At 36.8% G+C, this 16295-nt stretch overlaps 1 protein-coding gene across 1 annotated transcript in view; it reads left to right on the top strand.

Annotated features, from left to right (window-relative positions):
• LOC306880282 (mannosyl-oligosaccharide 1,2-alpha-mannosidase IA-like) overlaps window positions 1–15908 on the top strand; it is a 118534-nt gene extending 102626 nt beyond the window's left edge. The window contains exons 8-12 of the mRNA XM_079433725.1: window positions 1260–1375; window positions 4236–4455; window positions 7438–7610; window positions 8833–8948; window positions 15659–15908. Of these exons, the coding sequence (XP_079289851.1) occupies window positions 1260–1375; window positions 4236–4455; window positions 7438–7610; window positions 8833–8948; window positions 15659–15785 (752 nt within the window). The 3' untranslated portion in view covers window positions 15786–15908. The remainder of the gene's footprint in view (window positions 1–1259; window positions 1376–4235; window positions 4456–7437; window positions 7611–8832; window positions 8949–15658) is intronic.
• Window positions 15909–16295: the final 387 nt, after the last annotated feature.

The raw sequence follows: 16295 nt of genomic DNA on the forward strand, positions 1-16295 counted from the left end.
TTTACAGGGGAATTATAGGTGACCGTTTCTTGAATGTTAAGTCAATATATTTGTGAAGGTTTAAGACATTTAAAGATAAAACATTAACAAACTGGCAGCGTTTTTGAATTATTAATGCATTTGTATGAAAGAGATTTTTATTTTTTTTCAATTTGACTACGTTGTTCTGGGAAATGAAAAGGCTCTGACCAGTACTTATGATTGGATATAAGTACATAGCTGATATAGCACACGTAGCTGTAATTGTTGGTTATTTATTGCATGCTTTAAAACCATATGAAAGTCAAGGATAGGCTATTAGCAGGTCATTTTATTCAGTGGCCCCTGGTGCACATTTTGGCCCATGAGCTGCATAATTTGAGTATCACAGAGGAAGATTAACAAACATTTGCCTTTCAAAAATTTCGCTAACAAAGTTAGTGCTAACAAACAAAATGGGTAGCATAAAAGCCCCTTTGACATTTGAAATAAGACTTTAAACTAAAGCAAAATGCTTGTTTTTTCTTTCTGTGAATTTTCTCTGAATAGTAGCATGTCAGTGTATTTTTCTTTACGGTTGTCTGCACTGACGCTTGATTTCCTTTCACGTATCTATCACAAAAACAAGTGCTTAATGAGGTATAAATATTCATGAGCTTGATCATCAATCAGACAATCACACAACAATGCTGCTCCTCAAGCCACAAATTTTCATTTCTCACACACAGTGGACCGGACAGCACTGAACGCACTGCCCCATTCACACGCCACCTGGAAACACACACACGTTTCATTTCTCCTAAAGCATACACAGCACATAGTTCAGATATCAAATGAGTGCTTATATGGGATCTTAGTGGTTAAAGTTCATGTAACCTAAACTTTAAAGATTCGGTTACTAAAATCTCATTTAAATGATTTCACTTTCTGTATTCATTTAGAACATTTGAATATTTATTTATTTGTTCGTTCACTCGTAATAAAATATCCTTCAATGTTGCTTTAAGCAGTGTTCTCTGATTACTACTGCTGCTCTTTTGACATGTGGTGAATTTGAAGCACTCCAGGTTTGCTTTTTGACATTTTGCACAATTCAATTCCAACATTTGTTACCATACATAGCGTCTCTCTAAATCTCTTGTACTGCGTGAATGATTGTTTGTGTGTGCTCCATAAATTGTGTTATTCTGTTTAAAGCAGACTATTGTGCTGGCATATGAATATAGGAATGTTTTTTTTTTTTTTTTTTCACACACACTGCTGTTTTCGCTGTGTTGCAGATCACGTCTCGGTTGGAGGCTTGGGGGACAGTTTCTATGAGTACCTGCTGAAGGCCTGGCTCATGTCAGACAAAACTGACGAGGAGGGAAAGAAGCTTTACTACGATGCCCTGCAGGTAAATTCCATTGTTACAGAGAGAGAAAAAGCCCAGAGAAATGTTACACTCTACTGGCCATTTGATCAAATGGCCAGGCGGCTGCTGACTAAACAAGAGCATCCTTGACATCCTTGTTTTTGGAGGAAACCTGCAAGCTAAAGTGACTTGTGTCAGCAAAATAATGAGGATACAGACTACTTCAGTGTCCAATAGGAACTCAGTACCAACACAGTCTCGAGTTGATACCAGGGTTGAGTCAAATTGTGAATTTGAGAATTGGGTCCCTTTCAGTTTATGAATGAGAATTCTAATTTGATTTGTCCACATCCCGCAGGATGTTGAATTGAAATGAGAGGAAGTGGAATTTACTGAATTGCAGCTCATTCAAAGATAGGACATTAGTCCAATAAAACATAATTACATAATTTGTTTTGATTAAGTATGCCTATTTATTTCCTAAATTGTAGAATAACTTTTTTAGGTCGGCACCGATAGCCTCGGGGACAGCGCGTCGACATGTAGTGCCGCTGCACTTCGGGCGTCCCGTGTTCGAGTCCTGGCTCGCGGAGTCCTTCGAGTCCTTTTTTTCTTATTTCCACAATATGGTTCACAATATGAATGAATTTGTAGAGAATTAATTTTTAACCTCACAGCTTATTTATCATTCACAAATTAAATTTAACATCTAGTCAGACTAAAGTTTAGTAACTAGAATAACGGAAGTGGTTGTTCTGTAGGTTTGTATGTTTTTCGCCCTCAAGTTTCTAGTGTCAATATTCAATATTTCCAAAGCGAATATTGAAAGTGTTTGCAAATTTTAGTCTGTTGTTCAAGCTTGAGCTAGAAATGTGTCCTTTGTGGGTTTTCCTTGGAATTCCTTTTCGTAGTGTCCAAATGTAGAAAAGTAAAGTTTGTGCGAGTTCTATATGTGAGCGTGTGTGTGTGTGTGTGTGTGTGTGTGTGTGCTTGCGTGTGTGTAAGCTGCCACCAGCGTTGTTCTGCTGGAGCCGTCCGTGAGAGTTTTGGAAAGCTGCTGCAGACTGATTGTTACAGACCACCAACTCAATCCTCACTTTCATTAGAGAGGACCATCTCAACCTGCCTAAGATAATGCTGTCCCCCTGGCCGTCTGTCTGGGTGTCTCCCTGGAGTGACTTGAACACACACACACACTTTGGACTCCAGGCCAATCATCCAGGAAAAGAAAAGTGCATTATGTCGGTCACCTTCAGAGAAGGCTTACAGCACGGCTGTTCTGTTCACCATTTTACCCAGGCAATCATTACAGCTACAGAAAACTCTTTATCAGGCCTTTAACTCCTTCTCTGTACAGCCTGATTTACACTAATTTATCTCACTAACCATAGATAGGCTGCTCAATCATCTCCTTTCATCCACACCTCTCAGCTGTAGCATTCGATTATTTGCACCATTGGAAAAAATAAGGACATTACAAAACAATGACTGTTAACGTATCGCAGCAGATTGAGTTCAGTTATTAAAGCAACGCTAAATACTATTTTTTATTTTATTTTTTTATAAATATTATTTAAACCATTTATAAATATTCATTATATATTATTTTTTATTATTTATATAAAAATAATTTATATGTCTTGGTAGTTCTGCTTTTATGCAGATTTATTGCTATATATATTTATATAAAATATATTATATATATATATATATATATATATATATATATATATATATATATATATATATATATATATATATATATATATATATATATATATATATATATATATATATATATAAAATAATTTTTAATAGCTTTAGTTTAACAATAACAGCACTGATTTCAATCATTTTTACTTTCATTGCTTTTTTAGTTATACAAATTATTTTTATGCAGAATATTTGAGGTGATTCTGGACATTTTCAGTTAAACAAAAACTGGATTCACAAACATTTATTTCCATTTTTTAGGCTTTAAGGCTTAGTTTTGACAAACATACCTTACAGTAGTGATTTATGTTTCCCTGTTCTGTGGCAGGAGAGTAGTTATTCAGTAGCTGTGGTTTCATGCATCACGCCACACTCTTATTCTTTTGGTTAATAAAATCATTTGAAATCAAATTAATATTTTATATCCATTGATATGTGCATTGGCACAGTAGTAATACACAGGATAATGAACAGTCTGTCATGATCGCAGTATAAACTCTTCAGAGTGATACAAGATCCAGAATCGAATGCTTGATTCAGAGAGTACATTCTAGATGATGTTTGATTATTTACTCATCTTACTCTGTAATACAATTAGACAAAACAAGCATCTATGCTGCTACTTGTTGCCTACATTAGTGCATTATTATATTAAAGTCAAGATACTTAGAAAAAAAAATTATGCTCGTGCTGTAACTACTTTTATTTTCTCCACAACGCTGGTGCCATATTTATAATGAAATAGAAGAACAAAGAGAGTGATGTAAGAAAAAAAGAGCATCAAGCTTTTTTCTTATTCCCTTACTTCACTTTGGTACCATGTTGATGAACGTCTCCAGTTTTCCATTCAAATGCACAGAGGCACTTTTTTTCCATATAGATAAGAATCTCATTTCCCATGTGTGGGACGCTTCTGTAAATACACAACGCTGGCACACACAGCTGTGACCCTGATCTCTGCTATGATCTAACTTACTTCGGGCCTTGAACTGTTCGGATGATGCTTTTGAGAGAACGAAATCGCTCCAAAGCCTTGAATGTCTCCCTTTGTGTTAGGCAAACAAAACAAATGCAAACAATGACAAAGTTCATTTTAACCCACACAGTATGAATAACCACAGAGAGAATAAATTGACATTAAAAACCATTTAAAGTGATCTCTTGTTTTTGTTCTCTGTTCTGTGTGCAGGCGATTGAGAAGAATTTGATCCGTAAGTCACATGGAGGGTTAACGTATATCGCTGAATGGAAAGGTGGACTTTTGGAACATAAGATGGGTCACCTGACCTGCTTCGCCGGTGGTATGATCGCTTTAGGGGCGGACGGAGGCCCCGATGATAAGACGGGTCACCAGATGGAACTGGCGGCTGAGATCGCCCGCACGTGTCACGAGTCTTACGCCCGAACAAGTGAGTGGGAGAACTGCTTTGAAAATGTTGAAACAAAAATGCTAAACATTTCTATATATATATATATATATATATATATATATATATATATATATATATATATATATATATATATATATATATATAGAAAATTTGAATTTGGTGACAAGTTTTTTTTTTTTCCTGTAACTTATTTCAAAAAGTGAAACTTTCATATATTTTAGATTCATTACATGTAAAGTAAAACACTTCAAAAGTTTTTTTTATTTTGATGATTAGAGCTTACAGCTCATGAAAGTCAAAAATCAGTATCTCAAAATATTTGAATATTTACATTTGAGTTTCAATAAATGACCATCCCTACAGTATAAATTCCGGGTATCTCTTGTTCTTTGAAACCACAATAATGGGGAAGACTGCTGACTTGGCAATGATTCAGAAGACGATTATTGTCACAGAGGGTCATTACTGAAATGAGTGGCTATTCAAGGAGTGCTGTATCAAAGCATATTAAATGCAAAGTTGACTGGAAGGAAGAAATTGGGTAGGAAAATGTGCACAAGCAACAGGGATGACCGCAAGCTTGAGAATACTGTCAAGCAAAGCTGATTCAAACACTTGGGAGAGCATCACAAGGAGTGAACTGAAGCTGGAGTCAGTGCATCAAGAGTCACCAAGCTCAGATGTCTTCAGGAAAAGGGCTACTAAGCAACTTCTGAAACAGAAACATCGTCAGAAGCATCTAACCTGGGCTAAGGAGAAAAAGAACTGGACTGTTGCTCAGTGGTCCAAAGTCCTCTTTTCAGATAAAAGTAAATTTTGCTTTTCATTTGGAAATCAAGGTCTGAAGTCTGGAGGAAGAGTGGAGAGGCACAGAATCTAAGTTGCTTGAAGTCCAGTGTGAAGTTTCGACAGTCAGTGATGATTTGGGGTGCCGTGACGTCTGCTGGTGTTGGTCCATTGTGTTTTATCAAGTCCAAAGTCCATCTGCTGACAAGCTTTATGGAGATGCTGATTTCCTTTTCCAGCAGGACTTTAGCACCTGCCCACACTGCCAAAACCACTTCCAAGTGCTTTGCTGACCATGATATTACTGTGCTTGATTGGCCAGCCAAGGGAAGTCGTGGCCTAATGGTTAGAGAGTCGGACTCGTAATCCAAAGGTTCCGGGTTTGAGTCTCGGGCCTGCGGGGATTGTAGGTGGGGGGAGTGAATGTCCAGCGCTCTCTCCACCCTCAATACCACGACTGAGGTGCCCTTGAGCAAGGCACCGAACCCCCAACTGCTCCCCGGGCGCCGCAGCATAAATGGCTGCCCACTGCTCTGGGTGTGTGTTCACGGTGTGTGTGTGTTCACTGCTGTGTGTGTGCACATTGGATGGGTTAAATGCAGAGCACGAATTCCGAGTATGGATCACCATACTTGGCCGTATGTCACTTCACTTCACTTCTTCGACGAGATGAAGTCTCAATAGTGCCTCAGCAGTGCCACAGGCTGATCGCTTCCATGCCACACCTCACTGATGCTGGAGTTTCTGCTAAAGGAGCCCCGACCAAGTATTGAGTGCATAAATTAACATACTTTAAAGAACTTTAACTTTTCTGTTTTGCAAATCCTTTTTTTTTGATTGATTTTAGGAAATTTTCTAATATTTTGAGATACTGATTTTTGACTTTCATGAGCTGTAAGTTCTAATCATCAAAATTAAAACAAAACATTTTACTTTACATGTAATGAAAGTTTCACTTTTTTAAATAAGTTACAAGAAAAAATGAACCTTTTCACCATATTCTAATTTTCTGAGATGCACCTGTAAGTGTGTATGTGTATATATACTATTAATACTATTATTATACTATTAATAATTAATTAATACATAAATATTTAGAATATATATATTTTTTTAATCTGTTAATACAGCTAGTTGTGGTTAGCAATTGCAGGCTTCCTGAAAAAAAAAAAAGTTTTGTGTAAAGAAAATTTAACCTATTTTTGTACCATTATATTTTCTATTTGTCACCCCTTGCCCTCCAATTCAGATTAAGTTACATAAATATAAATAATGTATTCATTTATAAATGTATGAATTTATATATTTTAATTTATTGTTATTGTAAATTATTTACTGATTGAAATTTTTTGTTTTATGCAAATTGGTGTGTAACAGTAATAAGAATGACATTGACAATTATGAGAATTACAAAAGTAAATCAAAAGCACTTACAGGTAAAACAAAAATGATGCAGATATATCAAGCTGATTTCTGTAATGAAAATGAGATTTGTGTATTTATTTACTAATTTAGGGTTAGGTGTTTTATCTATTAGTTTAGCAGAAGCTTTTATGCAAAAAAAGATTTACAAATAAGGAGAGCAAGTTATTTATAACAACACAATAAAATTCAAACTTCTATAAATATTGAAGTAATTAAATTTTTGTGGAAAACTGTAATCTGAAAACAAAATAATGTATTTAAATTCATAAATATTTGAATTATAGTTTTATAAGCTGTTTTTGCAGAACATTTTTCTGTTTGTCCTACATTCCTATGGAGTATGTAATGTGTTTTTCCACATCTGTGCTGTGATTTGTTACTTTACTAGGCAAGTTGTTTGTTTTGCTGACTCTGTTCAGTGCCAGTATGATATAATACAGATCCTAGTGAAAATTATAAAGTGCTCACCCGAAAGTGAACTATTCTGTCAATAATAGTCACATGGCCAATGTAGAGACTCCCTAAATCCATTGCTGTTAACCCTGAACACACACACAGACACACACTCAAATCCCTTGTTAAACACACACAGACACAGTCATCACTGGCCTGTTCATAATGCTTAGGTATTTTTAGCGGCCGCAGATTATCAAAGGTCCAGATTATGCCACAGCCCCTAATCCACCACATCCAAATAGTGTTTCTCTTCATCTCAGGAACAATGTAATCCCATAATCCCCTGTCAACATGAACATTTAAGCGATGAATTTGACGGCATGTGTGTTTCAGGTATGAAGCTGGGTCCCGAGGCCTTCCGTTTCGACGGCGGCGTAGAAGCCATCGCCACGCGGCAAAACGAGAAGTACTTCATCCTGAGGCCGGAGGTCATTGAGACGTACATGTACATGTGGAGGTTCACCCACGACCCCAAATACAGACAGTGGGGCTGGGAGGCGGTGCAGGTGAGAACTGTCGCGTGGATTTGGCACATCACTAATTGTGTAACGCCACCAGTTTGCGACTGGTAAACACGTCGCCACATTAGGTCCGGGATGTAGGCCAGACTGTGAGTCACAGCGAGGCTTTAACCCTGCCCTCAGACGCTCCCTGCACTTCAGCACAGCAGGATTAGAGACAATGGAGACCGCCAGGATCTCACAGCCTTGTAATTGTATCATAATGACTTCAGATTGCCATTGTGATGCGTCTATCCCTTCAGGCGATACATCACATCTCTTCCTCCCTCGCTCTCCCTCCGCCATCTATTCCTCTCTCAGAAAAATGTGCTGGCTCAACACTCACTCAATGAAAAGCTTGATTCTTTGCTCAAAAAACTACTTTATCAAATCTTCATTATCTTAAAATGTCCTTATTCACTCTCTACACAGCCCCACAACACTGATCATTTTGAATATAATGGCACTTTTCACAAGTAGTGCACAAATCGCTGTCCCATTAGAGACACAAGTCCCATTACTGTTAGACTGTGTAGATTTTGTGAGGCTAATTTTAAACAAATCAAATAGCTTTTTTCTATTAAATTTTCATGTTTGATTTAAAACATATTATTTTGAAATGTTTGTGAAAAAAGTCTATGCTCACCATTTATATAAAAAATAGCTGTTTTTCTAACAATAATAGTTTGCTACCTGATTCTTTGTTCAATAGAAAGTTAAAAATAATAGCATTTATTTGACAAATAAGTTAACTATATAAATATGCCATGACATAATGCTCATACTTAGATTGTACCACACAGTTTTTGCTGTCTTAAATCATGAGACTCCTTGAAGTGATCTGTGCTGTTAATTTTCTGAGTGTTTGAACTTACCATTTATTTACAATCATAAAGATTAAAATGTAAGGAGGAGCCCAAGATATTTATCTAGAGACTAGAATATCCTATAGCAAGAGTGGGCAGCTCTCACCTTGATCAAAAACAAGCTAAACATCCTAATCAAGATCTTAAGAATTACTATAGGCTATAAATACAGGTTGAAGGTAAACTCTGAAGGAAAGTGGATCTCGAGGGCCTTACGGTTGTGGGATGGGGGTCTTTAGACTTGGTCCAGTAAGCACCTTTGCATCGGTGTCCTGGCTCTGACAATGAAAAGTAGGCTACATGACACTTGCTAGGAATGTGTAAAAATATTACAATGGTACATTTGTATCTCTGAATATCAGGCTCTGGAGGAGTACTGCAGGGTGGAAGGGGGTTACAGCGGAGTGAGAGATGTCTACGCTAACACTCCCAACCATGATGATGTGCAGCAGAGCTTCTATATGGCTGAAACACTCAAGTGAGTACAGAGCTACAAACATATTCATTACAGTTGTGCATAGTTATATTGTGATTTTATTTAATTTATTTTTTTTGCATTATAGTAATATACATTTTTGGGAGGTTGGGACAAGATATGTATTCCCTTTTAATCATTTCTAGGATCAAGTAATTTACATACGATGCTGGATAGCACACTCAAGACTTACATTTAAATTTAAATAGGATAACATTTCCTAAAGTATTAATCTTGTCAAAGTCCACTATCAATCAAGCATATTTTACTGGACTGTAAGACTTCTTTCCCTTTGAGGAACTTTTATTCTGTTGATACTTTAAAAAAAATTAAAAAGGTTTTAAGAAAAAATAATATTAAACATCTTATTTAGATTTATTTTGAATAACAAAACCTGGCTTTTGCCATAACAATAGCCATAGAAGCTGGCATGGTGTTATTGGCATTAAGCTTATTTCTCCCAACATTAAATATTACTGTGAAAGAAAAAGAAAGAAAGACTGTTGTATTCATATGGCAGCTGTCATTTTAATGTTAATGTGTTTTGAATGAATGTTGATTCACATAAAATAGTTCTATTATTGTAATTTGTAAAATTGTATTGTATTAATGAGAGTCATCAGTCAGAATAATGAGGGGGAAAGTATGAGAATTTGGGAAACTGCGCTTAATTGTCAGAAAAATAATGTTACAATGCAAAACAACATATGATTAATGGTCTTCATTTTCTTTATGCAAAATGTTGTAGGCTATGTTTTTTGATTTTGGGGTAAAATAAGCTTGTAAACTCATCTTTAAATGCCAGAGCATTGAGTCAGATCAGCAAGCCAGTCAGATTGGAGCTTCTGATTTTCACAAACCTCTTGCCCTTTGGTTTGCAATATATAGGCATGTTGTAAGAGACTGAGACTAACGTGTGATTCTGCAATGACTGACTAAAGGAGAGGAATGCTCTTCACTCAGAATGCATGAATTGAGCCATTTCTCTGTCAAAGCGAGAATCGTTAAGGTGAAGTGATTGAGACACAAGACTGTGACAGCTGGAACTCATTCACAGGCATCCCTATCACACAACATTCATCATTAAAGACACAGATAAATGAAAGGAATTAATAAAGAAAGAGTCAATTACTTTGTCAGGGCCCAAAAGGAAGAGCTGCGGAGTCAGCGAGGTCGCTGTGCTCTTCTGTATCCTGTATCCCAGCTCTCCAGTCCTCCCATTGGATTGCATTTTAAGAGGAAATCACTGTTCGAGTCTCATTCTGCCACGCCAGACAGCGGCTCTCCATTTCTCCTGCCTTTAATACTCTGGAGGAGAGCTTGCCCTTTGGCCAGGAGGAGTGCAGTGCACACAATTGAGCACAGAAAAGACTTAGCAATTTTTTGTAAGAGAGAGCACGCATCCAGAAACCCCTGCTTTCAACTTTTGCCACTCTGGTTGTTTCTCATTCTGTTGTTGCTTCTGGCTTGCGTTTGCCGCTTTTGCACAGTAAGTGCGTATTAAGTAATGATTCTTCAGAGCCAGACTGTCTGGCAGGCTGAGAGATCAGAGTTTCCTGTTCATAGAAATGCTCTCAATGTGTTTGTGGGCATGACTGTGCTCTTTAACATGCTCACTTCAGCCCACAACATCTGCTCTGCTCCACATGCTGAGCCACTACAAAACACAAAAAAATGAAATTTGATTATCATTTACTCCCCTCATGCCTTCCAAACCTGTATGACTTTCTTTCTTCTGTGGAAAAGAAGGTATTTCAAAGAATCTCAGTGTTTTTGACAGCGACTGGCAACACGATTTGTGCTCCGTGTCTCCGCCAAAAGGTTTCTAGCAGAATAATCAAGAGACTCGAGAATGGAGTGGATCAGAGAGGCAAAACTACTGACCTGTTCATGACTTCAAGTGCGGGTCAGTTTCATTTGTAAATAGGCTGTAGTTTTGTGTTTGTTTACTTAGTTAAGAATTAAACAGCTAGCAACTCTTAGCAGTAGCAGCAAGATGATTAATAATAGTCTACTGTAAACTAAACTAAATTACTATCATCACTCAAAATATTGCATGATAAAAAGCATCATTATTATCTACTGTAAAGTTACATTAGTAATTTAGCAGACAAATGTTATAAAGCATCATTTTATAATACATTTAGAGGAAGATAGGACAGATAACAACACAACCCTTACAAAAATTCAAACCAAAAACCATGGGTACTAGTTAAACCATGGTAACAACAAATTAACCATGGTTTTGCTACACTAACCATAGTCTAACCATGAAATGTGTATTAAAACTATGATTGCAAATTAAAATTTGTGGTCAATTGTAATCAATCTGAAAAATAATACTGTAATAAGCCATGGTTAATTTTGGTAAGAGAAAAATATGACTCGTGATATTGCAATAACATGTATAGTATTAGGATTTTTCTTTAAAGATGTTGTCATGATGTAATTATTATTGTACTAATTTTGACATTTAGGCAATTTAGAAAGTATAGTTTCGTTAAATCTATAGTATTTAAGTCGTAAGATAGAACAACAACACATGGTCATAATGTGTTAACTTTATTTTAGTTCAATTTAAAGTATGTTATTGCAAACATAATACAATGAGGTGGTTGTTTTGCAACAAGGTGGAGACAGTTATGTTCATAATGGTAGATGGCTGATGGGAAAAGTGACAAAAGTATTAAAAAATTAGTGAAAAAAGTAAACGCACACAAAGTGAGATGTAGAGAGATATTTACATTTACATTTACATTTATTCATTTAGCTGACGCTTTTATCCAAAGCGACTTACAATTGCTGTATATGTCAGAGGTCGCACGCCTCTGGAGCAACTAGGGGTTAAGTGTCTTGCTCAGGGACACATTGGTGTCTCACAGTGGATTCGAACCCGGGTCTCTCACACCAAAGGCGCCATCACCACCCATATATAATGGAAAATGACTGAAAAGGAAAATGGAAGTGAAGGTGCAGTTCAATAGATAACCTTTAATTATTTTGCATGGCCCCAGCCTAAGGTTTTGAACCTTTTTTTAAATGTGATGGCCATACGAAAAAAAAGGTTATCCGTGGTTTCAGAATTTGTTGTGTGTGTATGGGATGGCCTGGATGAGTGTGAAATCTTTTCCCAGTCCTGCCCTGTTCTACATGGTGGTTGTTCAGTCATGATACATTCATTAGCTAACAATATTAAATGTAATATTAAATATTAAATGTAAGTTATTTTGTATTAATGTGTCAGTATGACGTGCAGGTCCAGTTACCAGCATGACACTTAAATGGGTACTTTTTACGTTTTAAGTACATGTCAGAGCCCATACTTCTTTACTTTAACTTGAGTAAAGTATGTGTGTACAGAATCAAGTAGTTGCCATCTGAATATTTTTATTTTACTGATTTGTATTTATTTTATTTTTTTCAAGTTGAAATTATTTTTCCCAAATTAATCCTTTTCAAATTATTTAATTTAGTAAATATGTACAATTTAATTTCAATCAGTTAATCAATTGTTTATTTATAAAGCACTTTAAAACACTGTAAAAGCATACCAATGTGCTGTACAAAAATAGAAAAATTTAATACCTAATTAATGTAATATAGGTATTAAAAAGAACATGAAAATATATACATGCCCGTTTAAAGCTGTAAAGCATATCATATGTCCTCATATATGAGTACACGTAGGTTTTAGGATGTGATTTTTTTTGGGGGGGGGGTGCATTTTTTTAACGATCTAGTGTGATGTGATATATATATCGTCTTTATATTGGCCAGCTAATACTTTACCATTGGCCATCAAAAAATCCATATTGGTTGACCACTAGATTTACATTTACATTTAGTTATTTAGCAGAGGCTTTTATCCAAAGCAACTTACAAATGAGGACAATAGAAGCAATCAAAACCAACAAAAGAGCAGCAATATGTAAGAGCTATGACGAGTCTCGGTTAGCCTAACGTGGTACACAGAGCATGTGTTTTGTTTTATTTTTGTTTTTTTTTATAAAGAAAACAAGTAGATAGAATAAAAAAGACAGCTAGTGTTAGAGGGTCAGATAGATACAAAGAAGACTAATAAATACAAAGACAGATAGATAAAACCGAATTAGAACAGAGAGTGCTAGAGTTAGAGGGTCAAATAAAGATGGAAGAGATGTGTTTTTAGCCATTTCATGAAGATGGCTAAGATCTCAGCTGCTTGGATTGAGTTGAGCAGGTCATTCCACCAGGAGGGAACAGTTAATGAAAAAGTCTGTGAAAGTGATTTTGTGCCTCTTTGGGATGGCACAATAATGCGTCGTTCACTTGCAGAACGCAAGCTTCTAGAGGGCACATAGGTCTGAAGTACTGAATTTAGGTAAAGGGGTGCAGAGCCAGTGGTGGTTTTGTAGGCAAACATTAATGCGTTGAATTTGATGCGAGCAGCTATTGGTAGCCAGTGCAAATTGATGAGCAGAGGTGTGAAATGCGTTCTTTTCGGCTCATTAAAGATTAATCTTGCAGCGGCATTTTGGATTAATTGTAGAGGTTTGATGGAACTGGCTGGAAGACCTGCCAAGAGAGTATCGCAATAGTCCACTCTGGACAGAACAAGAGCTTGAACAAGGAGTTGTGTTGCATGTTCCGAAAGAAAGGGCCTGATCTTCCTAATGTTGTATAAAGCAAATCTGCAGGACCGGCCAGTTTTAGCAGTCTGAGAAATTCAGCTTATCATCAATTGCAACTGCAAGGTTTCTGGCTGTTTTTGAAGGAGTTATGAAACTAGATGAAAAAGATGAAACCCAATGATTTATTTTGTCCTGTTTTTTTTTTTCTTTTAGCTTTTGCTTTTAGATTCCATATTTTGTGGCTTCACGTTGTAAAACCATGACACACCTCCATTCAACTATATCCATCATTAAATATGGCCCAAAATAAAATATAAAATAGCTTGATGGTTGTTGGGTTCATTTCAATTGCAGATGCAGTATGACCTCTTGTGACCTATCATTTATATTTGCCGTTCACCTTCCAGTTTCTTTCTATCACAGAATTGAAGGTCTGAAGATCATAGTAGGCAAGGTGCATTTTAAGCCACCAGGAGTGGGTTATCCAGTGGACACGCATGATTTAGCTTTAACTCTGGAGGCCTGAGGTCAACAGCTTATATTTTCAGAGCGGCAGCGGAGAAGAGGGCCTTTCATCAGCGAATCTCCAGCCAATGCATGTCTGTTCACAGAGGAAACCGAGAGGGAGGGAGGGTTAGAAACCGTATTATCAAGGTCACAACTTCATCAGGAAACAGGCGTCAGCATTGCCGTCTCCAGCTAAAGTTTATGAACTGTAATTTTTAACGAGTGTTATCCAGCCTTCCAAATAAAGATGTGCCTTCTAACCTGTGGGTTTTTTCCCCTCCTTGGCTGCAGGTTTTGAATTATGGCCTTGTAAAACAATGTCCTTTATCCATGTCGGCCACAAGTTGCTGCTCTCAGCCAAAGGAAGCGAAATGTTTAGACCTTTTGTAGTTTGTAATCTTCATCCCTTATTTACGTTGTTCTTGTTGTCTTGGCAGTCTTTAGCTTGGCAGAGACAGTTTTACTTCATCAGCACTTGGGAGATGTTCATGTTTTGTTAACGAAGTAAACATTCAGAATTTAAGAGGTAGATTTATTTGTGGTTTGGCATTAATTGAGATAATTAGTCGTGTTTGTACTGTTGTGCATGCTAAGTATTAAACTTTGTCGTGAAACTTGTTAGTCATGAATGATGCCTCAAATGATACGGCTTGTTGAGCGCTGTCAGACTGGAGTGCTAAACAGGTGGAAAGAGTAGACTTTGTGCCTGAACTAATGTACTCGAATGATAATATAGTGTGTGTGTTTGAGGATATGTAATTTAAACTCGTGTTTGATGTGTGAAGTGCTGAATTGACATTACAAAAAGTAGCTTTAGAAAGAAATATTTTGATTCAACATTGCATAAATAATGATAATAAAAGGCATTAATGGGTTAAAAAATGAAAATGCTACTCTCAATATGAAACTAAAACTGCCAGTAGGTAAGTCACTGTCTTGATGAAGAGGTCACTGAATCATTGGCTCACTTAATTCATTAAAAATGCAGATTCATTCAGTAGAGAAACACTGCTGAGTGTTATTAGTGCTTATAAAGCACATATTCTGCATGACCATATTCTACGTTCCTAATCCTACCCAATACCTAAACTACTTTACTAAACAGTGATTAGGAGTTTGAGGCAAAAGTTGTTGTTAATAATTAGTGAGAATTTGACCTTAAAATAAAGCGTGACCATGTTTCTTATAGATGCACAACAGTTCTGCTGTGGCTTTGTTTGGAACTATTTTCTTTTGCAAAATTGATAAAAACAGACAATATTGCATCTAAAATTTAACAATAAACTTTGTATCGCAGTCTGAATCGTGCAGACATTTGGGAAGAACAGCACTCTTGCTCATGTGACGTTAAAATTACACTGATTTGGTTTAAGCCTGATCACTCATATTGTGAAAAGAAATAAAAATCTATTTAATTTATCGAGTTTAGCTGTACTTAGAGTCTAGTGATAATTATTTGCCTCTCATAACTTTGATGTTTATGCTTCTGATTTATGTACATAATCATGTTTTCCGAATCTCTTACAGGCTATCTCACTATAAACTATATTAACTATATTAAAAAATGCCCTTGAAACATCTTTTTTCTTTTTTCAGGTATCTGTATCTTTTGTTCTCCGACGATGACCATTTGCCCTTCGAACACTGGGTGTTCAACACAGAGGCCCATCCTCTTCCCGTCATTAAGAAAAAGAACCTAGAAATAGAAAACCATCTCAAGTAATCTTCATCCAACCCTAAAGCGCCACTGAGACGTAACCTCCCAGACCTGCTTTAACAGTGGACGAGAGCTATGGACGCAAAACCCCTGTGGCTGGAGAGTTCCTGTCCTCCAGGACTTTTTCTGGAGCTTCATGTGTTTCTCCACAGCCGTCTCTCCTCTTCCGTCTCTTCTCGGGATTCTGCATGCTGCCCCTGTCCCCTCTCTCTGTCCCTGACACTATGGACACGTCTCTGAGCCTCAGAGACACCGAAGGACCATATTTCCTCTGTGAGGAGACCGGACCAGATCGTTTTCCATCGTACTTGCCCTCTCACACATGTTATAAAGCCATAGGTAACTTAAATTGCATTGACGTCCTTGTGTTTTTTGCATAATGTGCGTTTACAGGAGCGAAGATGTGAGATCCACTGAACTTCGCCATATCTTGCGGTCTGTTTCTTTCGGGATGTGGTTTGGTTCGGTATTTTGAGGCTTTATTCGACGGCAAGGTAGTGAAACTAAGTCAACTAG

The sequence above is a fragment of the Barbus barbus genome, assembly GCF_936440315.1.
Source record: "Barbus barbus genome assembly, chromosome: 14".
NCBI lineage: Eukaryota > Metazoa > Chordata > Actinopteri > Cypriniformes > Cyprinidae > Barbus > Barbus barbus.